General features: G+C 46.5%; 1 protein-coding gene across 2 annotated transcripts; it reads left to right on the top strand.

The window, feature by feature from the left end:
* Positions 1-4273: 4273 nt before the first annotated feature.
* On the top strand, positions 4274-7196 carry LOC127306736 (protein RMD5 homolog). Of its 2 annotated transcripts, XM_051337432.2 has the most exons (3): positions 4274-4396; positions 4506-4571; positions 5794-7196. In XM_051337432.2, exon 3 carries the CDS (start codon positions 5828-5830, stop codon positions 6986-6988), a length of 1161 nt encoding a protein of 386 aa, XP_051193392.1. In that variant the 5' UTR covers positions 4274-4396; positions 4506-4571; positions 5794-5827; the 3' UTR covers positions 6989-7196. The 2 variants fall into 2 exon arrangements, with proteins under 2 accessions (XP_051193392.1, XP_051193393.1); XM_051337433.2 differs by lacking the exons at positions 4274-4396; positions 4506-4571 and adding an exon at positions 4631-4843.
* The last annotated feature ends 16689 nt before the right edge of the window (positions 7197-23885 follow it).

Genomic DNA, 23885 nt, shown 5'->3' with positions numbered 1-23885 from the left:
TGACGTGACGTGACAAGTCGAGACGAGCGAGGAGGAGGAGGAGCGCGCGTGAACCACTCCTATTCTTACTCACTTACTAGTGGTGGAACAACCCACCTTATAATGTGGTCTAACTTCCTCCCAACTTTCAATGTGGGACTAAACTTCCCACCTCTTGCCACTCCCTAGTGAGCTGCCACCAACTTGGGCTTCAAGGCTGCCATTATGTGGGTTTTGAGATTTATAGGGAAATCTAAAATCTAGTATGGGCCAATGTGAATGGGCCCAATATTTCAACAATAACTTGGGAGGAGGATACAATAATAGAGTGAGTTTTGTTATTAATAAATGAAGCAAAGCTTCTGCCTCCGATTCAAAAAAGAAAATTACTCAAATGACTATCGCTAGATGCCATCACTTAAATATGCGAACGGATCACCATTATGTACACTCGGGCCCTCTTGTTAGTACAAAGAAATGGACTCATAGTACGGATCGAACCTTAAATATTCATTTATTTACATACTGAAAGAAATTTAATATAAAAAAATTATTTTTGGAACACCCACTAGTGTTTAGATTGGGTTTTTTAAGGCCCCATGTGACAAAAAATGACTTTTTACATGTGATACGAAACAACACTGACGCCCAGTAATTTTGACCATGTGCGCGTGGTCTAGGCAGTTCCCAACGTGGATACAACTTAACGCACACGGAAATGCTTTCGAGATCGTAACAGGAAATTCTGACATAACCCAACAGAGAAAAAACATCTGCGCATACGACCATGACCACCATCGCAAACGATTGCCACATTATTCATCGTGTGTAAAATTTTTGTGACACTTTTTTTAATGAGCCTTCTCATTTTGTTCTACCAATACCAAGCGCTAAAAAGTAAAAATTCTTGTGTATTGCCTCATTCGCATCGCCTACGACTCGGCTTCATTGGACACGCTACGTAAAACCCCGTTGCGGCCCTGTTGGCACACACCACCACTATGTTAGACACACAACACTTCGACAAGGTGACAATCAAGATCATTGAGAGCGAGCATAGATTTTTAGTGTTTGACACTAAACCGTATGTATGGATGGGTCCTCTTGCATATGTTGATCACGAGGTGCCGCACGCGTTTGATGCTTTTCTGGCTAGACGAAGATATTCGAGACACAAATACTCATCACCAACTACAACTTGATTGGGTGGAGCATTTGTGGAGGTTTAAAGGAGCCGCCTCGTTTGTTCATTTGTTTGCCATTGTGATTCAAACTTGTTAAATTATTTGTGTTTTTGGTTGAACTTCAATTATTTGTTTACTGAACTTGTCGAATTATTTCTATAAGTTATTTTTACTTGTAATAAATTATTGTAGTTTATTTTTAGTTTCAAATTTAAATTATATCACAAATAGTGTATGGGGCGTATGGTGTGAACGGCAGGGCGCCGATACCTCCCTGAAACCACATGCGGGCCAACGCCTCCAATACGGACCAAAAAAGGGCTTCACCGAACGACGTATTGGGGGCGAATGGGAATGCTCTTAGTATTTTTTTGAGAGGATGCTCTTAGGATGATAAGAGGCAAACCCTATTTTCTGCTCAGCAGCGGCGCGGATTAACACACGCACGTGTGCGGGAGAGAGCGGGTTGCGTCCCATTTGGTTTGGTTTTCCGTTTTCTTGTTTTTTCTCCAGTTCTTCACTCGTTTGGTCAATTTGTTGTCCTTTTTTGATTTGGGTTTTTGTATTTTCGTCTTTTTTTCCTTTCCCCTTTTTGGCTTTTGCTTTTCTGTTTTGAACTTTTTTTCGAATTGGAGGAAATTTCAAATTCAAGAAAATTTTAAAACTGAAGTTATTTTCAAATTCAAGAAATTTTAAACTAGAGTAATTTTCTAATTCGAGTAAACTTTAAATTTGAGCAAATTTTAAAATTTAAACATTTTTGTAATCCGATTTTTAAACATCTGAAAAGTTTCAAATCTAGAATTTATTCAAAAAGTTAAAATTAATACTTTCTCGATTCATATTACTTGTCATTGAATGTATCTATAACTAAAATATATCTAGATACATCCATATTAAAATTAACTAATATATATCGAAGGGAGTAGAAAAAACTGTAGGTAACTCTCTCTAGACGTCTAGGCCAGCCCAATAGGAGCAATATAGGAGCAGGTGCTGCGTGCGTGCCTTAATCCCTCACACAAAGCAGTGGGGTATAGGCGGAAAATCCTATACATCGCCCGTTAGCGGCGGGGGATATGTCCTGCCGGCTAACGGAGCGAATTAAGTCGAGACCCATTAGTGCGGGGTACACGCACGTTTTTTTTTTTCATTTTTCCTGTTTTCTTTTTTGGTTTTTCTAATTTCTTCGGTTTCGTTTTTTCCTTTTCATTTTTCTGTTTCTTCTTTTTCTGATTGATTTTTAAAAAAAATCAAGTGTTTTGAATATAAATATTTATTTTTCTGAACCAAAAATTTGAACAATTTTTTCCTTTTTTGTTGAAAAAAATAATATTGAGTAAAAACTTTTTTGATAATTTTTTTTTGAGAAAATTTTAAATTCGAGCAAATTTTAAAGTTAAGTAGATTTTGAATGTGAGAAATTTTTAAAATCTAAGAAAATTTAAAATCTGAGCAATTTTTGAATTGAAACAATTTTTGTTTTTAACATTAAAAAAATCTGGAACATCTTAACGCATGGAAAAAATGATTGAACAATTCATACGAACTAAACGGGCCAAGACCAACTTAACAGCCCATGCGTGTGATGGCTACAAACCATCGCTAATAAGCAATGGATAGGCGCTCCCAGTATAGGGGTTTCCCTATACCCCGCTCGTTAGTGGGAGTTAACAGGGATCAGCTGAAGGAAAACCTTAGTGGGCTGGCCCATTAACTTGTTCCCGCACCAATAAGAAGAAAGTTTTCCTCATTTGAACACCAACCGAGCAGTAGCCCGTTGGTTGCATCCTCCGACCCACTAGAGACCCTAATTGGAATCCTAACTTTAACGATTTCGCAACTATTTTTCGAATCTAGCCGAATTTTGATTTCGAGCAAATTTGATTTAAGTAAAAATTAAATTTAAACAAATTGTGATTGAGCATCCAAAAAAGATCGAATTACAAACATGTTTGGATTTAAAAATTTGTAGAAAATTGAAATTTGCTCAAATTAGAAATTTTCTCGAATTAAAAAATGCTCGAGTTTAAAATTTGCTCGACTTTAAAAAATGCTCAAATTTAAATTTTGCTTTATTATAAAATTTGCTCTAATTTTTAAAATGCTCGAGCTTAAAAAATGCTCAAAGCAGAGAAAAAACATAACAGGAAAAATGAAAAAACCCAAGAAAACTAGAAAAAGAACCGAAAGAAGAAAAAAAGGAAAAAGAGAATCCGTACCGAAATGGGCCGTGGCCCGCTCGCTCCCGCATGTGTGCGGGGCTTATATTAAGCCCCGCTAATAGGCAGGAAATAAGATTGGCGCGGTATAGGCGCAACCATGATAAGATGACTTTGTGGGGAGGTCCTGTCTGCCGACCAGGTCGGTGACAGGCCACCGCACACCCACGCCAGGTATGTTGGGTCGGCCTAGTTTGTTTTTCTTTTTTCCTTTCTCAATTTTTTTCTTTCCATTTTTCTCTGTTTTGAATCTGAATAGTTTCAAATTTGAACAATTTTTGAATTTGAGTTTTTTAAAATTTGAATAAATTTCAAAACTGGACGATTTTCGAATTTGAACAAATTTCAAAATTGAAAGATTTTTGAATTTGAATAATTTTTGAATTTGCAAAATTTGAACAATTTGAACAATTTTCAAAATCTGACAATTTTTCAGAAAAAATCAAATTTGAACATTTTTCTAACTTGAACATTTTTCAAAATTCTTTTTTCTGAAATTTAAACAATTTAAAATCTACATACTTTTTAGAAAAAAATTATTTTAAAAAAATTGAAAAAATATACAGTTTTCCAAATTTAACGTTCTAAAGTAAATCTTAAATGGAACAGAAAAAAGCAGAAACAGAAACAGAAAAAAGAAAAAAAGGCCAGTACCTAACTGGGCCGGCCTGTACCGCACGCGGGGTGTGCGGTGCGCGGTACGCGCCGACCTCGTCTGTGTATAGGAAACGCCGACTTTGTGAGTTGTGACGCATAGGACTCGAGGCGAGGTCATACAATCTAGCCCATTCACTAAAATGTAGTATTTGTAGCTACCCAACCAGCCCAGTAATAGGATCAGCCGTCAACCCGTCATGGATTGTAGGCAAAGTGTTTACCCAGTGAGCCCGTTAACAAGATCCAGCCGCCACGGAGTCTAGGGTTCGTTCCTTCGGCCTAGGTTTGCTTATCGGAGCAGGACCCCCAAAACCGCGACCAGCTTCCTCTCCATCTCTCTCGTGCGCGTACAAGGTAAACCCGCCTCCGCCGTCCCCATCTCCAGTATTGTTCGATTTGCCTTTATCGCGGTACGAGCACTTCATATGCGTCCGGATCAATCCATCCATCAACGTTGTCGCAGGTTCTCTCTGGTTCGGCTTGTCGAATTGTGGTACTCCGGAGGCGAATTCGTTCTGCTGAAAGAGAGGTCAGCGCTCTTTACTCAGTTATTCGAAACTAGGTTGGTGTTTATGAATAGATTCTGTGTTGAAGTTTGTTAGAGAATACAGTTTCTCAGGATCAAGTGATCAATTTTTTTCGGGGTGTTAGTTCGTGATCTATGATGGGAACTGTCCTTCATGAAGAAGGCATGTGGTGAGCCTTGTTAGCAAGTTAGCATCTTTGGATTCTACACCAGGATTTCTAGAGCTGCAATTGTGCATTGGAATCCAACTTAAATGCCCTGAAATTGTTGAAGTGGTACTGCAAACTGTTTCATCCTCTCGCCCAGTCCCCATAGTATTGTGCTTTCAAGCCTGCATTGTTGAACTGCTATGTGTACAGTCTACGTATGGATTTCAGTTGGCATCACTTTGTCTGCTGTCAGAATAAAGATGTGAATTTGTCCTAATCAGTAGTTTTCAGTTCTTGTCTAGACAGAGTTTTTGCAGAGTTTGTGCGCGACTTCGTTTTGCATCACTTTGTTGTTGCTCACATATAGGATGAAGTCATCTGGATGAGTGTATTTGTCCAAATTACTAGTATTTCTTTTGTCGAAAAAGAGTTTGATGCAGAGATTGTGTGCGATGCGGTTAGGCAACTTGTGTTCACCGGAACAAAATAAAGGTTGTCCTTAGTTGTTTATTTGTTCGTCTCATTTTCTCTTGGAAGCTGCTCTTCTATCCTTCCTGTAAAATATGAAACCCCGACCCTCTATTTGATATCCTAGCAAAACCATCCTCTCCGATTTTGAAGTGTGTTTCAGGCACTTCTGGAACATCCAATGGTTCACTATATAGCCTGTCAAATATGGTAGCTTGTTTGTTAGTATAGAAGAAGAGGATCTATTTCTCGGTTCCTTATTAACGATAATTCTTACAATGCTACCTTCTGAAGTGTAGGTGTTCCACATAATTTATCTATACCCCTGGAACAAATGTGTTACTCCCTTGTTCCGGAAAAGGATGCCGCAGATTTGTATATAGATATGCATGTACCTATGCACTAAAACGCGTATCTTGACAAATCTGCGACGTCCTTTTCTGGATGGAGGGAGTATATTAGTAATATATAGCTTGATGACTCTGTTACTTCTCAAGCCTTTTTACCATTCTCTGGTTCATATATTGCTTATTTGTTTAACTACTTTCTTTTCTTTTCTTTGCAATCTGTCGGTATGAGTAGTCAAATTGTGCTTGTATCTTATACAGGTGTGTAAGCTGGGGCATGCTGTAATAATCAGAAATGGAAATAAAGACAGTGAAGGATGCATTTGACCATGTTGTGAAAAAACAGAAACTTACGTCATCGAAAGCTATTGATCTGGTGAATCATGTTGAGAAAGAAATTGAGCAGGCCATCAGTGCCATCCAGGAAAACGGCACGGATGGGGATGTTGCATCAAAACTGAACCATGAAATTCTTCTTAATCTGAAGAAGAAGCTGAAAGAGATGGTCCCAGTGAAGCAGCTTGAAAGCTGTCAGAAAGAAATGAACACTGTTATTGGAAAATGGGTCAAGTCCACTGATAAGTTCTTCATCGAGGATATTTCGAAAGCCTACAGAAATGTGGACATGGAACCTCATCTACTGAGTGAACTTATTGCAAACCATCTGTATCGTGAGGCATTATTCGACATAGGTGATAAATTTATTGGAGAGGCCAATTGCCAGGCATCTATAGAAATGAAGCAACTGTTTCAGATGATGTATGAGATTCATGGCGCATTGAGGGCTGGGAAGCCTGAGCCAGCTCTGAGTTGGGCAATGAATAATCATGACGCACTACTGCAAAACGGTTCCTATCTCGAACTGAAGCTTCACCGAATCAAGTTTGTCGAGATACTTAAGGAAGGAAACAGAGATGAGGCTCTACTTTATGCCAGGGCATACCTGACACCATTTGCTCCCATACACAAGGATGAGTTCCAGAGGCTGTCAGCCTCCATAATATGGGCTGGGCGCCTCGACCAGTTGCCCTATACAGATTTCTTATTACCAACAAACTGGGAGAAATTAGCGGAGGAATTTGCTCAACACTTCTGCAATCTGAAGGGTCAGTCCTCCACAGGTCCCATGGGTATGACGGTTGCAGCCGGAGGTCAAGTGTTGCCAATTATTCTTAAGCTGATGACTGTACTAACTGCGAAGAGGGAGTGGCATTTAATGAAGCAAGTCCCATTCCCGCTGGACCTCCATAAGGAGTTCCAGTTCCACTCGGTGTTTGTCTGCCCTGTGCTCCGTGAGCAAGGTAGCGACGACAATCCTCCGATGCTTCTGCCATGTGGGCATGTCTTGTCGAAGCAGTCGACCATGAAGTTATCGAAGAACAGCTCCCGGTCATTTAAGTGCCCATATTGCCCATTGGAAGCATCGACATCTGAGTGTAAGCAGCTCCATATCTGAGAATTCCGTACTGTATGCGTCGCCTTTTGTGTGCAGCAGTTTATCCTCATTCTTTTCCTATCAAGAGTGGTACCTTTCATTACCTTGCTAACTGCCATGTTTTTGTATATAGAATATGAAAGAAATGTAATAAGATTATATTGGGTTGTAAAGTCGTGTTAGATTGACTTGGAAGTGCTGATGAATCTTTGCTGAGATTTTTTACCAACCTTTTTTTTTCTCGAGTTTGAGACAGTAGATGTCAAGCTTGTACTATGTTCACTTCTGATGCTTTCTTTGTAGGGAAGACCACTATAGGTAGTTTTATTGATATCAGATAATTGTTACATTGTCCTCAAAGGTTTGCAAGATAAAACTAGTGGTTTATCGGCCCAGATATACGAAGATTTAGAATGAAAACTATACCTAGCTATTCCATGGGCTACATTGTTTGCCTCCTGAGGGCAGTGCTCAAGCTCCACCTTCTGATCATTGATGTATATGTCATACAATCTGCATAGATTGCCGTCGCTTCATTCCACCTTCTTTCGTGGCTAGAACGTAAGTTAATTACCCCATAGAATTGGAATATCGGGGTCGATGAACCGATCGATGCAATAGGTATGTCAATCGGAGCTTAACATACCTCCCAGGAGGTTTCAGCCAGCCACACCTATTGCATCTGGGAGTCGTTGAACCGATCTTTGAATGGTTTGCGCCAACGATCGGATTGACATAGCACACCAAGAGATTGGTGGCACATCCTCCCAATGTGTCTTCCGCCATATACCATGCCGTCGTTGCAACTAGCTCATGCATTTTCTTTTCGAAATGTATGTTAAAATTGGGATAACCAGGCATGTTCACTCTCGGGGCTTGGAGTAATAGCTCCAGGATTACAGATCCAGACTGGTCATCGTATTCAGCATTGTTCACTATGTTCTCCAACCTGGAAGCTTCCATAGTTCAGAAGCCCATTGGGGTTTAAAAATCATGTATCGCATGTCTTCAGGCCAGAGATCACATATCAGACATGTAGGGCTCGTTGGCACATGTCTACCAGCCAGGATCTACTTTTTTTTTTTTTCGAGAGCACGCGAAACACGTGCCTTATCTTTATAGAAGAAGGAGCACAAACAATTACAAGAAAGCACAAGAGTGCTCAAACCCACGCACACCACCTCCCTCCGCCTAGGCCTACTCTCTCGCTATCCCTAGTCTCCCTCCTCTCTTGGCCCTCTCCCAGAGGTGGAACTCCTCTCTAATCGCTACGACCATTTGGTCAACCGTCTTCTGCTCTCTCTCATTCCTGAAAGCCCTCGCATTCCTCTGCTTCCAGAGTGTCCAAGCCGTACAGGTAACCATGGAGTCAAAACGCTTCCTGTCGACCCTCCGCACTCGCTTGCGGGCCTCCGTCCACCATCTCTGTAGGTTCCCCGAGTACCCCGGGTCTGTGATCCGCAGATTCGCGCTCTGTATGACCTTGCACCACACCTGTCTTGCGTATGGGCATAGGGTTAGGATATGATCAATGTTATCCTCATCCTGCAGACATGTATAGCACGTATCTGGAAGCTCCTGGAGCCCATGCCTCGCCCTCCTATCTGAAGTCCACAACCTGTATCGCAACGCCAACCATGCAAACACCTTGCATTTCATGGGAGAGAAAGAGCTCCACACCGGCTCACTCATGCTCCATCTGACGCTGCCCTCGCAGAGCATCTTGTACGTGCCCTTCGCCGTGTAGGTTCCCGACTCCACGCCTTTCCAGGCAATATGATCGGGTCTCATGTCATCCTTCTCCACCTCCTCGACGGCCTCCCACAGGCTCAGACATTGCATCCAGAGCTCGGCGGTCATCTCCCCTTGTATATCATCTATCCATCCGTCCCCATGCAGCGCCTCCGCCACTAGGCGGTTGTTTCTCTTCCTGGTGGGTACCCTAGCAAAGACCTCCGGCGCCAGCTCCTCTGCGGTGTACCCACCAATCCATCTATCCTTCCAAAACAAGATCAAACGCCCATCTCCCACCGTGAACTGCGCCAGGCTCTGGAATAGACCTGCGGCTTCTGGATCATTTAGCCCAGGTAGGCCTTGCCATGGCCTCTCCGGATCCGTGCGTCTAAGCCAGTGCCATCTCACTCTAAGGGCGAGGCCCTGCAATCTGAGGTCCTTGACCCCCAATCCGCCAAACTTCTTTGGTTTGCAAATGCTCCTCCAAGCTACCATACACTGTCCTCCCTGCACTTCATCCTTTCCGGCCCAAAAGAAGGCCCTCATCCACTTGTTTATCTCCTCTAGCATCCAGGCTGGGGCCTCCGCGACCACCATTTGGTGTACCGCTCTCGCCGCCACAACTGAGTTAATTAGAACGAGTCTCCCCTCTCTCTTGACCATCCCTCTTTGCCACGCCGGGACACACTTGGTGACCTGGTCCAGTAACGGCTGCCACTCCGCCTTGGTGAGGGGACGGAGTGCCAGTTGTAGCCCTAAGTATCTGATCGGGAATGCCGCTATGTCGCACCCCAGAATCCTGGCCGTCTCCTCCTCCTCCTCTTGTGTACCACGGATTAGTGTGGCTGTCGTCTTTCTAAAGTTGACATGAAGCCCCGACGCCTCTCCAAAGAGGCTCAAGATGTGTTTAACCGCCCAAAGCTCCCCGTGCACCGGTTTGAGGAAAAGAACAACATCATCTGCGTACACCGAGATACGCTGCATGGGGGATATGGATGCCAGCTCTCCAAACAAACCCTCCTCAACAGCCTTAAAGATCATCCTGGTCAAGGCCTCCATAGCCGCCACAAACAACATGGGAGAAGGTGGGATCTCCTTGCCTCAGCCCCCTAGTATGGTATATGCGGTCTCCTGGCACTCCATTAACCATCACCCTCGTGTTGGCGGTGTAGAGTAGCAGAGCTACCCACTTCAAGAATCTCTCTCCAAAACCCATTCGTCTCAACACCTCGAAAAGGAAACTCCAAGATATGGAGTCGAAAGCACGCGCTATGTCCAACTTAAGGAGCACTCCGGTGCGCCTCCTCATGTTAATCTTCCTGGCCACTTGCCTCACAAGCACAAAGTTATCATGAAGACTCCGGCGTTTAATGAACGCGGATTGGTTCATGCTCACAAGCTCTCCAAGTCTAGGGCGGAGCCTATTCGCAATAATCTTCGAGAACAACTTTGCGAAACTATGCACCAGGCTAATGGGCCTATAGTCCTTAATCTCCGAAGCATCCGGCTTCTTAGGGATCAAAGTGATCAGCGCTCGATTGAGCCTGGCGAAACCTCTCCCATCACCCACACCAAGCTTCATGAGCCCGGCAAGGATATCATACTTAATGGTTGGCCATGCTCTCTGGTAGAAGGCTCCAGTGAAGCCATCCGGCCCCGGCGCCCGGTCACTCGGCATCTCCCGTATCGTGTTCCAAACCTCCTCCTCTGTGAACATGGCGTCCAGCTCTCCAAGCTCTGCCACTGGAATGTTTAAAGCCTCCAAATCTATAGTATGCTCTCTGTTTTGGATGCTCCCAATGAGCCTCTCATAAGCCTCGGTGAAAACTTCGTTCTTCCTCTCCTGCACCGTCACCGTCTCCTCTCCCACTCTAACCGTAGCAATGAAATTTTTTGTCCTCCTCCCATTTGCCACGGCATGGAAGAGCTTGGTGTTTGCATCCCCCTCCTGGAGCCACCGTATTCTTGACCTCTGCCTAGCAATGGTGCGCTCAAGGGATGCCATCCCTAGCACCGCGTGCTTCAACGTTCTCCTAAGCCACCCCTCCGCCGGTGAAAGTGCTCTCGACTCTTGTGCCACATCTAGCCTTAAGATTAGCGTATTCGCCATCGCCAACTTAAGCTTGATGTTCCCTACTTTTTTCTCGCTCCAAGCTTGAAAGAACTCCGCCGTACTGCGGAACAAGGCATCCAGCCGTCTAAAGGGGTCAACAATGCTAGGGTCGCACACCCAAGCCTCCTTCAAAGCCTCCTCAAACCCCTCCAGATTTAACCAGAAGGCCTCAAATTTAAACCTTCTCTTTGGCTTGAAAGCCGCGCTCAGCGAAAGATGGATCGGGGCATGATCCGATACAGATGAGGACAAAGCCTGTAGAAAGGAGTCCGGGTGCATGAGGTCCCACTCCAAAGAAACTATAGCTCGATCGATGTGCGTGAGGGTAGGCGCCTCCCTCTCGTTGCTCCACGTGAATCTCCTACCGTGTAGGTAGAGATCTTTCACCTCATGCTCCTATACGAACTGCCTAAATCTCGCCATCATGAACCTATCTAGCCGATCGTTACTTTTTTCCTCCGCATACATGATCATGTTAAAGTCCCCGAGCAACAGCCACGGCCCCGGGCAAAAACTCCTCCTCTCGGCTAACTCATGCAGGAAACTCAACTTGTCCTCGTGCGTCTGCGGCCCATAAACAGTAGTGAGCCACCATCTATTATTATCTCTGGGGATAACTTCCCCGGTGATCGCATAGGAGTCGAAACTCACACTCCCAATGTCCACGGAGGACTTGTCCCAGGCTAGGAGGATTCCTCCCCTCGTCTCGATCGCAGGCACATACACATAGCCATCAAACGATGGCCCCAAACATTGCATAACTAAAAAGTCATCGATTACATTCAGCTTAGTCTCCTGAAGGCACACTATACTAACTCTAAGACTAGCCACAAACTCCCGTACCGCGTCTCTTTTGGCTGGATCGTTCAAGCCACGAACGTTCCAACACAAAATCTCGAAAAGACTATCCATGTAAGACTGTCTACACTCCTCCACTCACAGCGCACTACTGCACCGGCTGTGCCCTCATACAGTGCACCTCCCTCTCAAAGCTCGTAGGCAGCTCCTTGCCAAAAATGGCAGCAAGAACTCTCAGGTGTGCATCCCGGATCGGTGAGTCGAAGAACTCCTTGAAGCGCCTCAGATCATCATCACAAACTGCAAGGTTCTCCGGGCAAAAGCCCAACGCCTTGAGCAGCGTGCTTTCCGCCACCGATGCCATCTTGACTTGAGTACCAACCTTAGCCGCCACCGACCTCCTCGTCACCCTCTTGGGTGTGAAAGGCTCCGCATCCGCCCTAAGCCCCGTCGTCCTCTCAAACTCGCTCAACAGCGGTGGCGCTAGGGTTTTGAGGATCGAGGAGCAAAAGCTCTTGATACGGGCCAGCTCCAAGCTCTCCCCCTTACACTCCTCCACAGCTGTCTCGAGTACAGGGTCTCCCTGATCCCTCTCAGGTTCCTCAAGTGTCTCCTCCAACACGGGCCTCGAAGCTCCTTCCATCTGCCGGCCCAAGTCCTTGGGGATCAACTGCATTTGGCTGTTAGGCCCAGTAAAGGCAGCGCTACCCAGGCTGCAGGCTCCCTCACTGCTCGATCCCACCGAACACGCTCCCAAGGTCCCCTCTCCACGGTCTGGCGACGTATCCGTCTCAGGAGATTTCTGGTGTACTCCATTAGACACAGAGATGCAGATGTAGCCCTCAGGCCGCAGAGGATCCCGTGTGGCCTCAACAGATCCCACCGTAGCAGGAGAACGTGCTGGGGAACTCCTATTCATCCGCCAGGTCTTGTCCTCGCCTGCCTGCCCGCCTGTCCCAGTCTCGTCGTGCTCCGCGCCAGGGAGCGAATCAGAGGCATCGGCCCACACCACCTGCTCCACGAGAGGCACGCGCGAACCAGCCTCCACCACGTTGCCCCCCAGCAACGTCTCTTTCTCCCCTTTGTCCTCTGCATGCGGCTTTTCAACGTGGGTGGATTTGTCGGCGCGCTCCACGCGATTCCCGCCCTGCCTCTCCTCCAAAACTTTGCAGGCGCTCACCTTCTCTTTCTCTTTCTCAGCTCCTCCCGACGACGCAGCGTCAGCGGCCACCACTTTAGCAGCCTTGACCTGCCACACCTTTTGACCAGAACCCGAGCCGGCCGTTTGAACGGTGAGCGGCGCGGGGCTGGCCACAGCTGGCAGCATCTCCCTCCTCTCCGGCGCCGGCGCCGCCGCCGCTCTGCACATCGCGAGGCCGTGCAAAGCAGCCCCGCCCGGCCCGCGTCTCTTATCCGGCACGCCTCGTTGCCACGCAAACTCCTTGGAGGAGCGCCGAGGTCCTCCGCCACGGCCGCCCTCGCCACCATCACCGTCACGCCTCCCGGACTCCCGCGGGCCGCCGTGCCCATGGCCATGCTCCTCCAGGCCTCGACCTTGCTCCCTCGGCACATCCTCCTCAACCCGCACCAGATGCACAAGAACGCGATACTGAAGGGTTTTGATCTCGTCTCCATCAACACCCGCTGCCCCGACCACCGCCGCCGCCGTACGGACCGGCGCCGCACGCGCACCACCAGCAGACACGGGCTCCGGCATAGCCAGTATCCGCGCCACCGGGATAGCCTCTAAGTCCGAGGTCCAGGCAGTGAGCTTGAACAACGCCATGTCGCTCCTAGCCTTAGTCTCCGGCGCCACGACGTCGACGGCGCAGCTCTTGGCGAGAACATCCTCCACGACGGACGTGTCCCAAGCGTGCGGCGGCAACCCCTCCAGCACCAGGGCCACCTTGTACCGCATGGGCACCATCTGTGCCTGCGCCTGACGGTTCCACGGCCTGAACGACAATGGCGCGCCGGCTACCAGCACGGGCGGCATCGCCGCGACATGATCACGCAGCTCCCTCGACTCGAAGACTACGAGGAAGTCCTCCGGCGCGAAGCAGTGTACCGAAACCGTGTCCTCTGGCACACCACGCCACCTCAACGCCGCCAGCACCTGCTCGCACGAAACCGCCGGTCGCCTTCCTCCGACGGTGGCAACCATGGCGAGCTGGAGCCTCTGCTCCAGGTCGCACATGGCGGCCGTCCGCCTGACCACGCAGAGCATGGGTGCTCCCGCAGCTTCCTCCAGGCCCACCTCGCGCGCAGGCTCCCAGACCGGCACAACCGCGAGCGGCGGCCCCTCCAGGATCTACTTCAAAGGTGGAATGCCATGCAAGGATTTCCAACAAAAGAAATTTACCTTTGCTGGTAGCCTGGTACCTTAAATTTCCAGAGAACTATCCAAATTGGGCTGTACACTGATGTTCCTTGAACCAGGGGTCGACAAGTGCGCCCATTATACAGATGCTGCCACCCGATGTGATATGCTGATCGAAAAAATGCAAACCTGTTGCCATTCCAAGAAACAAAATCTTCAAAGGCATTAAGGTTTAGAGGGCATTTCTATATGCATTTCACATCCAATGGGTTAAATAATGTCCTCAATAGCTCAACATCCCATATTTTTACAATTTACAAAGAAAAAAAAAACCACCCCTCGCGTCCCCCCAGGCGGCGCCAGGGGCGACCAAATCCGCGCCGCAGGGTCTTCCTCGTCCAAGGGCTCCCCTGCCGTTGCCGTCGCAGGCCTCCTCCGCAGCGGTGGCGGCACCCCCCGCTGCCAAAGGTGGTTGGGGGACGGGCCTGTTTCTTACGGTGGAAGGCCGTCCCGTGGGGGCGTCGGCGGCCGGGATTGGGGATCCTGAGTCGGTGGGTTCGGGTCAAGGTGGTGGTGGCGGCTACTCACCGGCATCTACGGTGTGGTGGTGTGGGCGGAGGTCAAGCTCAGGCTGGAGATGCGTGGATGATTCGGTGATGGGCGTTTCCGCCCAGATCTGCAGCGGCTGGGGCTTGCCGGCATTCGGGGGCCAGGGCGGTGGCCCTAGCCGGCGGCAGCCCTCCCATGGGTGTGCTGGAGTAGCGCATAAGAGCTAATGGTGGTGGTCCATGGGAGAAGTTCTGGTGGAGGCTGCAGGGCGGGACCGGTGCTGGATGGCGGGGCGGCGGCCCTGTGTGTGCTCTGGGTAGCTTGGCGGCTGGACTGGGGAGCTCGCGCTGCTGCGGCCGATGGCTCGGCCTTGGACCCTTGTGTTGGCGTCCGTCGAAGATCCCTCTCTGTGGCGGTTGGCAGCGTCCGCGAAGCTCTTCTCGCTGAGCTTGGTCAGCAGTAATGGTTCGACTCGGCTCTTCAACCCCGCGCGGTGCGGGTGGTGGTAGCGGAGCTCCTTGGTCTGGTTATGGTGGCAGTGGTGGCTTGTGTGCGGCGGTGGTGCCACTTCTGCACATGAGGTGTGTCTGCGGAGTGCAGGCTAGCAGCGCTTCCAATCTTCGTCTCGTTCTCCGACCGCGTGAGGGTGTTGTGGTTCGTTTGCTCTGGGCGAAAGCCTGACCGCGCGGCATCTGTGGATGTCGCCGTCCTTCTTGGGGGGGGGGGGGGGGAGCGGTCGTGGAGCTCTACGACCTTCGCTGCCTCGGGTTCACGTCTTCGGGTGAAAGCCTAGATCCCGCGGGATCGGACATCGGCGTCGATTCTTCGTTGTGTCCCCTCTTGAGGGCGTCGTCTAAGTTGGTGATCCCCTTCGCGCACTCCGGCGGGCTAGACACACAGGACATCTGGGTTGGCAGGAGGTCAACCGGAGATGCGGGTGTTCCGGGTGGAGGCTTGTGAGGCAATGACGATGGTGGTGGCCAAGGGTTGGCTGCAGCAAGGTCATGTTGGTCGGCTCCGTTCCGGCGTGTTCGGATGTCTTCGTGGTGATCTCCTCTTGCTGTGAAGTCGAAGCTGACCTTGGCGACATACGATGACCTTCGAGGGACGCTCCGGTGAAGGTCCTATTTGGCGCTTGTCTTGCGCATCTCCTCTTTGAGGCTCGTCTTCAGAATCGGAGCTACCGGTCTCTCCTCGAAGAGCCATCTATCTGGCATAGACAGACTTGAGCTTCTTGTGTAGCTTTTGTGGGTAGCCAAAGTGGCTAGGTGTGCCTCTTGTGGCGGAGTGTGTTGTTGTAGGTGTGCTTTCGCAGAGTTATTGTTGGTTTTTGCCCGGTTTTCTCCTAAAAATCAGACACCTTCTGCTCAATGAGTGGATGAGGCAAAACTTTTGCCTCCGTTTTAAAAAAAAAGCTCAGTATCCCATTGATAAAAAACCGGGTCAATCAGGTCATTTACTTTTGTGTGAAGTGTATCACCTCTTGGCGAGATAACTTTGGCCCGGGCTGCTAGGAATCAATGAATCCTGCCAAATATCTAGCTTCTCCATTCCCAACAAGCAATATGTATCCCCTCTTGAAAGTTTAAATTCTAGCCAATGTGCTCTGCCATGTAAACGAGGATCTCGCCTTAGGACCCGCCGCCTTCAAAATATTACCATCATGGTAGTATTTAGCTCTCAAAACTCATGCACACAATGATTCAGGTTCAACGATCAACATCCACACTTGTTTTCTAAGCGTAGCTAGACTGAAAGAGTGTAGATCTCTAAACCCCATGCCTTTTTTCTTTTTGGAAAGCACAATTTTCACAATGCATACCAGTGCATCTTCTTACCTTGATCATCAGTGCCCCACCAAAATTCAGATATGGCATCAATTATTTTCTTACGCACTCCCTTGGTAATTTGAAAACAGCCATTGCATATAAAAGGGTTGATTGTGCCATAGCTTTCAGCAAGATGTCCTTCCCTCCAATAGATAAAAGCTTTTCCCTCCATCCATTTATTCTCCGAATAATTCTCTCATAGAAATGCATGAAACAATCATTTCCGTCAGCTCCAACTAAAGTCCCATCTACTTGTGTGAAAGAGCCTATGTGTGTATATACAGAATATTAGACATGTTTATCCTAGGTTCCACATCTGTATTAGGGCTAAATAGTCATCATTTACATTTTTCAATGAGGTTGCATAATTTTTATCCGCCTTCAAGAGAATCAAGATATCACCAACAAATAAAAGATGTGAAACGGATGGTGCCTTTTTGCACACCTTTATCCTTTAATCGCACAAACCTCCTCCTCATGCACCAAAATACTTTGCGGACCTTCGAGCTTCGACACACAAAAAAGAACAAGTATGGAGAGAGGGATCAGCCCTGGCCGCGTAAAAACAGAAGTGACAGAAGTGACAAAAGCCATAATAAGATCCACCATCTACCATGGTACCCCATCTTTTTGTCACCATTTTCTAAAAAATACCACTCAAATCTGTGATAAGCCTTATGCATATCCAATTTCACCTTACAAAGGCCTGATTCCCATTTCCTGTTTTATTAGTTCTATATCTTATGCACACATTCATAGGCGACAAGCACATTGTCAACAATAAATATCCCAGTAACAAAAAAACACTTCGGGTAGGAGAGATGATATCTATAAGAAGAGGCTTCAGTCTTGTAGCTAATATGTTCGAGATTATTTTATAAGTCACATTACAAAGAGAAATAGGACAAAATTGTGCCACTTCCTACGGTGAAACTGCTTGCGTATGGCACAATTATAGTTTCATTCAACCCTTAGGGAATAACACATGAATCTATTATGTGTAATACGTCTTGAGTAATTTCCTCTCCTAACACATGCTAAAACTTTTAATAAAAAGTGCATGCATCCCATCTGAGGACCATTTGGCCTACACTAGCATTGCATGTAACCGAATTCTGAGAATAGTATTTGGTATCCAATAATAAAGGTCGATGATCGAACCGTCCAAATTCCAAGTTAAGTAGTATATCATTCTCATGTATTTTTATCCAACTAATATTCACGAGAGCCCGATCAAGCCTCCTTCCCTCTTTTCCAAGTAAATAGATCTCTAATGTAATCCAGTGCACATGCATAAATAGTGTCAATAAATGCTTACATGCATCGTTGTGGCCTTACATTTATCTGCTCCTTATCATGTGAATAGATTATCTCATTGAAATCTCCCACAATTAACCATGGGAGGTTGTGTTGTTCGTGTAGGATACAAGTCCTCTCACATGTCTTGTATTTATCTAGACATTGAAATTCCCCATAAATCTCTTGAATCTCCATGTAGTATTACCTTGCATAATAGTGACATCAATATAATTTTGGTAAGAAAACAACAGCGGCACATTTACTTCCATGCACCAAAACAAAATTAGCCCACCTGTGCTTCCTTCATTTGCTCTTTGGACTACTTTTAGGTCCATTTTCATCCTCGTCCTCAAACAATCAGCTAGGAGTTGTCCAAGTGGGTCTCCGACGGGAACACCACATCAGGGTTATGATGCTCTTGGAAGCCGAATGGAGCCCTCATGGGAGCCGACCGAATTGAGCCCTCATGGGAGCCGACCGATCCTAGAGGCACACTAGAGTTTTCACCCACTTTTTTTGACTTTTTCACTTGATATTTCCCTCCTAGGCGCGGTGGAACCTTTCCCTGCTGGCCTGGCATCATGTTAGTTATCATAGAATTACCATTTGTCATTTATCGTCCTCTGCCATTTTAGCTTGAGGGTCATCAACACTTGCAAGTCAATATCAAGTCTCTTCTTTGCCCCCACATATGATTACTCACTTTTTGACACATACAATATTTCCCTTGGTATAGGACTTGCTCCTGTGTCCTTAAAATGATCACCTGTCTCCAAATTTTCCAGGACGGGTAAACCATTATGGCGCCAACTGGGATTTGGAGAAGTACCACACCCACAAGATCCAAGTCATTCCTACAGAGGCCACCCATATCTCGACCGCATCCTCCATGGTTACCTCTAAAGGAAAATGTGCATGCCAAGTCTCCCCAACTTTAAGGAAATCTCCCCACTTCATCTTTTTTTCATATCATGTTCTTCACCGTCGCATTCTACATGGTATGCCCAAACATACCACATGCACCATAAAACTTGGGGGCCTTTTCAAACTGGATTTTGTAAAATTCTCTCTTCCCCGCCCTCCATACGATCACAAAATGTGCCAATGGTTTACCAGCTTCACCCTTACTCTAATGAAATTTATCAATATGTAGGGTTCAATATCACCTCAAAGATTGGACCAAATCCTTTGTTTTGCTAGATTCTTGATCATCGATAGTGCTCTATACTCATCTAGTACTTTGTAGATTTGAACCCAAACCGCAAGGAAGTTTGGATCTACTGATTTCGATGCTGAGATTCCATCATACTCCTCAATAGTGACTAAGTTCTGCCAAAACAATCAGAAACCTCCTTTAGTTACTTTCATCCAATCTCGTAAGAAAAATTGGAAGGTGAAAAGATTATCCTCCAAAGATCCGCTCATATGTTGTTCCAAAGTCTGGGGTGAAGTAATTCATCGAGTGAACATTTGGCAGCGCCATCAACTTCATTCCCTCTTTCGGTGCATACTCTCCTTCCTCGAAGATGAGATCATCAATCTCATCTTCGTCAATACCCAAACGTTGTAGCAAATCACCTAGCTTAGTATAATGCACGTAATCTAGACCTCACAGAGTTTGTTAAAATTGTGGTCTAAGCCCAAGCACGCGACCTAGGAAAATCAACTTTATCTTGGAGTCCGAGCATCTCCACTCGTGCCTCCTAAACGACGTCTGGCGCAACCGTTTTTTCGGTATGGGAAGCCATCCACTGGTGGAAAAAGGGGCTTTGGTCGCGGTTGGCAACTGCCATTAGTCGCGGTTGCGCAACCGCGACCAAAGTAGCGCGACTAAAGGCCCCCCCCTTTAGTCGCGGTTCCTTACGAACCGCGACTAAAGGCCCGTCCACGTGGGCCGCAGGCGAGCGCCAGGGCGGAGGACCTTTAGTCGCGGTTCTTCTGGCCAACCGCGACTAAAGGCCTCCGCAGGGTTTAGGGTTTAGCCCCCCCTCCCCCTAAATCTGGTTTCTTTTTAATTTGTATTGTTTTATTTCTTTTGGGTTTTAATTTTGAAGGAGTTTCACATATTCTACGGTACTACATACATGCATATGAATGTACAATTTCAAACAAATTTGAAATTAGAACCAAAAAGAATTCAAGAGGAATATACAATATATATTCAATATCGGATGACCATATACAATATATATTCAATATCGGATGACCATATACAATTTTGAACAAGTTTCCATCCATAATTTAGTGCATATAAAGATCTACGTCATCGTAATGGTGTTCTCCTCTAGGATTGATGACTTCCCTCGCCAACCATCCAGCTAGTTTCTCTTGAAGTGGTCGGAAGCGAGCTTCTGGACTAAGCGTCTTCCGGAGGTTATTCCTCATGATGTTGTTCTCACACTTCTGGTCCCGCTCATTGCAGTATCTCCGGATCCTCTCACAAACATAGTATCCACATAGATTGGTCCCCGGTGGCTGAATATCCCCAGTCGTCCGCACTGCCATTTTAAAATGTAGCTCTTTTTTGAATTCACCGACCTTGGTATCTACGAACCGTCTCCAAACCCTACGAGGCAAAGAAAATTAAATGAACAAGAGAGTTATTAATTAGTTACTTGATATTAGGAAATGATGAACGAAATAGGCCGATCGATATAGAGCGCAAATGAATGAAAATAATTACTTTTGCATCATTTTTCTCATGTCGGCCCAAAGCGCCGGATCCATATTCAGAGAGTCGTGGACGAGAACTGAGGAGGTGTGAAATTGAATTACCATAAGAATCCAGTGGAACCTGCGGACACGATACATGCACAATCATGCATAACTCATCGATTAGCCACATACCATGCATGGAGTAAACAAAAGAGAATGTGCTCAAGACAGAAACACTCACCCAAAATGGTAAGGAAATAGAATATCACTTTTGAGTTTCTGTTTTCTAATAAACCGCCACAGGTCATCCTCCACGTCGTCGGGGTGGTGTTCTAACACATATGAATTAACGATTTGTGGGTCAATGAACCCAACATCATGGATGTTCCTTATTCGCATTTCCCGCTTCTTCATTCTGCATAATAGCGTACACAACAAGATAGTTAGGACAATATATATATATATATAGTGCAGGCAATGAACGAGATGGGGTAGAAATTAATAAATCACTTACAGAACGTAGCAACTGATGATAGATTTGTCGAGGTCGCGCAGATTGAACAGCTGGAACAATTCACTCAGATGAATTTGTACATAGTAATGTTTGAAGTGATGCTCATATCTAACTTCCGCATAAATATAGTCTTTGGCGTTTTTAAGTTTTATGTAACCCTTGTACCAATTTAGCAGACCTTTCATTTGTCGAGGTAGATCCTCTTCCTGCGCAGGCTCGACGAGAGGGCCATTCTTCACATATGTAAATACTACGTCCTTCATTGGCGCCTCATCAAGGCCTAACAGTGCACGAAGAGTGATACCTAAGTCGGCCGCTTGTTCTCTGGCACTCGTTACAGTCAATCCATGTGCTGCCGCAGCTGCTATGATATCGGGGGCATCCGGACCGGCGGCTTGCACTATGAGCGGGGCGATCGATTGTTTACTTTGTTCCCCGAGCTGGGCAACTTCTTTCCCCCTTTCTAATTTTTTCTCGGCCTCCTCCAAGGCTTTCTTCTTCGCCAACTCTTGGTTCCTCTTGAACGCGAGTGCTTGCCTACGAAGTTCACGTAAATAGTCGTCAGGCAGATTCTTCGCGGCTTGGGACGGTGTGTTCAAAAATGACTTAGCCCAGCTCTTTTCCTTGTCAGAAAATACTTGCTTGGGCTCGGGCTCTCTTTTCTTCTTGCAGTCCGCCTTCCATTTCTCATATTCAGCAGCCGCGTGTGCGTCGACTTCCTCGGCACTACGTTCCCAAGGCCTTGTGGGGAGAGGCTTCAGTGATGGCTCTGGTATCTTTGTGGTTCTAGGTACATAAGGGTCCGGGTTAATAACCCAGGACTGCTTCTGCTTCTTCGCCGGAGGTGGATTGGGGGGCGGTGTCTGATCACCCGCCGGACGAGGACTGGGGGGTGATACGTCTCCGACGTATCGATAATTTCTTATGTTCCATGCCACATTATTGATGTTATCTACATGTTTTATGCACACTTTATGTCATATTCGTGCATTTTCTGGAACTAACCTATTAACAAGATGCCGAAGTGCCGATTCTTTGTTTTCTGCTGTTTTTGGTTTCAGAAATCCTAGTAACGAAATATTCTCGGAATTGGACGAAATCAACGCCCAGGGTCCTATTTTGCCACGAAGCTTCCAGAAGTCCGAAGAGGAGACGAAGTGGGGCCACGAGGGGGCCACACCCTAGGGCGGCGCAGCCCCCCCTTGGCCGCGCGGCCCTGTGGTGTGGGGCCCTCGTGCCGCCTCTTGACCTGCCCTTCCGCCTACTTAAAGCCTCCGTGACGAAAACCCCAGTACCGAGAGCCACGATACGGAAAACCTTCCAGAGACGCCGCCGCCGCCGATCCCATCTCGGGGGATCCAGGAGATCGCCTCCGGCACCCTGCCGGAGAGGGGAATCATCTCCCGGAGGACTCTACGCCGCCATGGTCGCCTCCGGAGTGATGAGTGAGTAGTCTACCCCTGGACTATGGGTCCATAGCAGTAGCTAGATGGTTGTCTTCTCCCCATTGTGCTATCATTGTTGGATCTTGTGAGCTGCCTAACATGATCAAGATCATCTATCTGTAATTCTATATGTTGCGTTTGTTGGGATCCGATGAATAGAGAATACTTGTTATGTTGATTATCAAAGTTATGTCTATGTGTTGTTTATGATCTTGCATGCTCTCCGTTATTAGTAGATGCTCTGGCCAAGTTGATGCTAGTAACTCCAAGAGGGAGTATTTATGCTCGATAGTGGGTTCATGTCTCCGTGAATCTGGAGGGGTGACAAGAACCTCTAAGGTTATGGATGTGCTGTTGCCACTAGGGATAAAACATTGGTGCTATGTTCAAGGATGTAGTCACTAGTTACATTACGCGCAATACTTAATGCAATTGTCTGTTGTTAGCAACTTAATACTGGAGGGGGTTCGGATGATAACCTGAAGGTGGACTTTTTAGGCATAGATGCATGCTGGATAGCGGTCTATGTACTTTGTCATAATGCCCAATTAAATCTCACTATACTCATCATGATATGTATGTGCATGGTCATGCCCTCTTTATTTGTCAATTGCCCAACTGTAATTTGTTCACCCAACATGCTGTTTATCTTATGGGAGAGACACCTCTAGTGAACTGTGGACCCCGGTCCAATTCTCTATACTGAAATACAATCTACTGCAATACTTGTTCTACTGTTTTCTGCAAACAATCATCTTCCACACAATACGGTTAATCCTTTGTTACAGCAAGCCGGTGAGATTGACAACCTCACTGTTTCGTTGGGGCAAAGTACTTTGGTTGTGTTGTGCAGGTTCCACGTTGGCGCCGGAATCCCTGGTGTTGCGCCGCACTATATCCCGCCGCCATCAACCTTCAACGTGCTTCTTGGCTCCTCCTGGTTCGATAAACCTTGGTTTCTTTCTGAGGGAAAACTTGCTGCTGTGCGCATCATACCTTCCTCTTGGGGTTCCCAACGAACGTGTGAGTTACACGCCATCAAGCTCTTTTTCTGGCGCCGTTGCCGGGGAGATCAAGACACGCTGCAAGGGGAGTCTCCACTTCCCAATCTCTTTACTTTGTTTCTGTCTTGCTTAGTTTTATTTACTACTTGTTTGCTGCACTAAATCAAAATACAAAAAAAAATTTAGTTGCTAGTTTTACTTTATTTGCTATCTTGTTTGCTATATCAAAAACACAAAAAAATTTAGTTACTTGCATTTACTTTATCTAGTTTGCTTTATTTACTGTTGCTAAAATGGCCAACCCTGAAAATACTAAGTTGTGTGACTTCACAACCACAAATAATAATGATTTCTTATGCACACCTATTGCTCCACCTGCTACTACAGCAGAATTATTTGAAATTAAACCTGCTTTACTGAATCTTGTTATGCGAGAGCAATTTTCTGGTGTTAGTTCTGATGATGCTGCTGTCCATCTTAATAATTTTGTTGAACTATGTGAAATGCAAAAATATAAAGATGTAGATGGTGATATTATTAAACTAAAATTGTTCCCTTTCTCATTAAGAGGAAGAGCTAAAGATTGGTTGCTATCTCTGCCTAAGAATAGTATTGATTCATGGACTAAATGCAAGGATGCTTTTATTGGTAGATATTA

Source organism: Lolium perenne, chromosome 6 (genome assembly GCF_019359855.2).
Source record: "Lolium perenne isolate Kyuss_39 chromosome 6, Kyuss_2.0, whole genome shotgun sequence".
NCBI lineage: Eukaryota > Viridiplantae > Streptophyta > Magnoliopsida > Poales > Poaceae > Lolium > Lolium perenne.
This window is presented reverse-complemented; position numbering and strand designations above follow the sequence as displayed.

Coding starts and splice junctions, on each gene's coding strand:
- LOC127306736 (XM_051337432.2), top strand. CDS start 5,828: ATGGAAATAAAGACAGTGAAGGATGCATTTGACCATGTTGTGAAAAAA.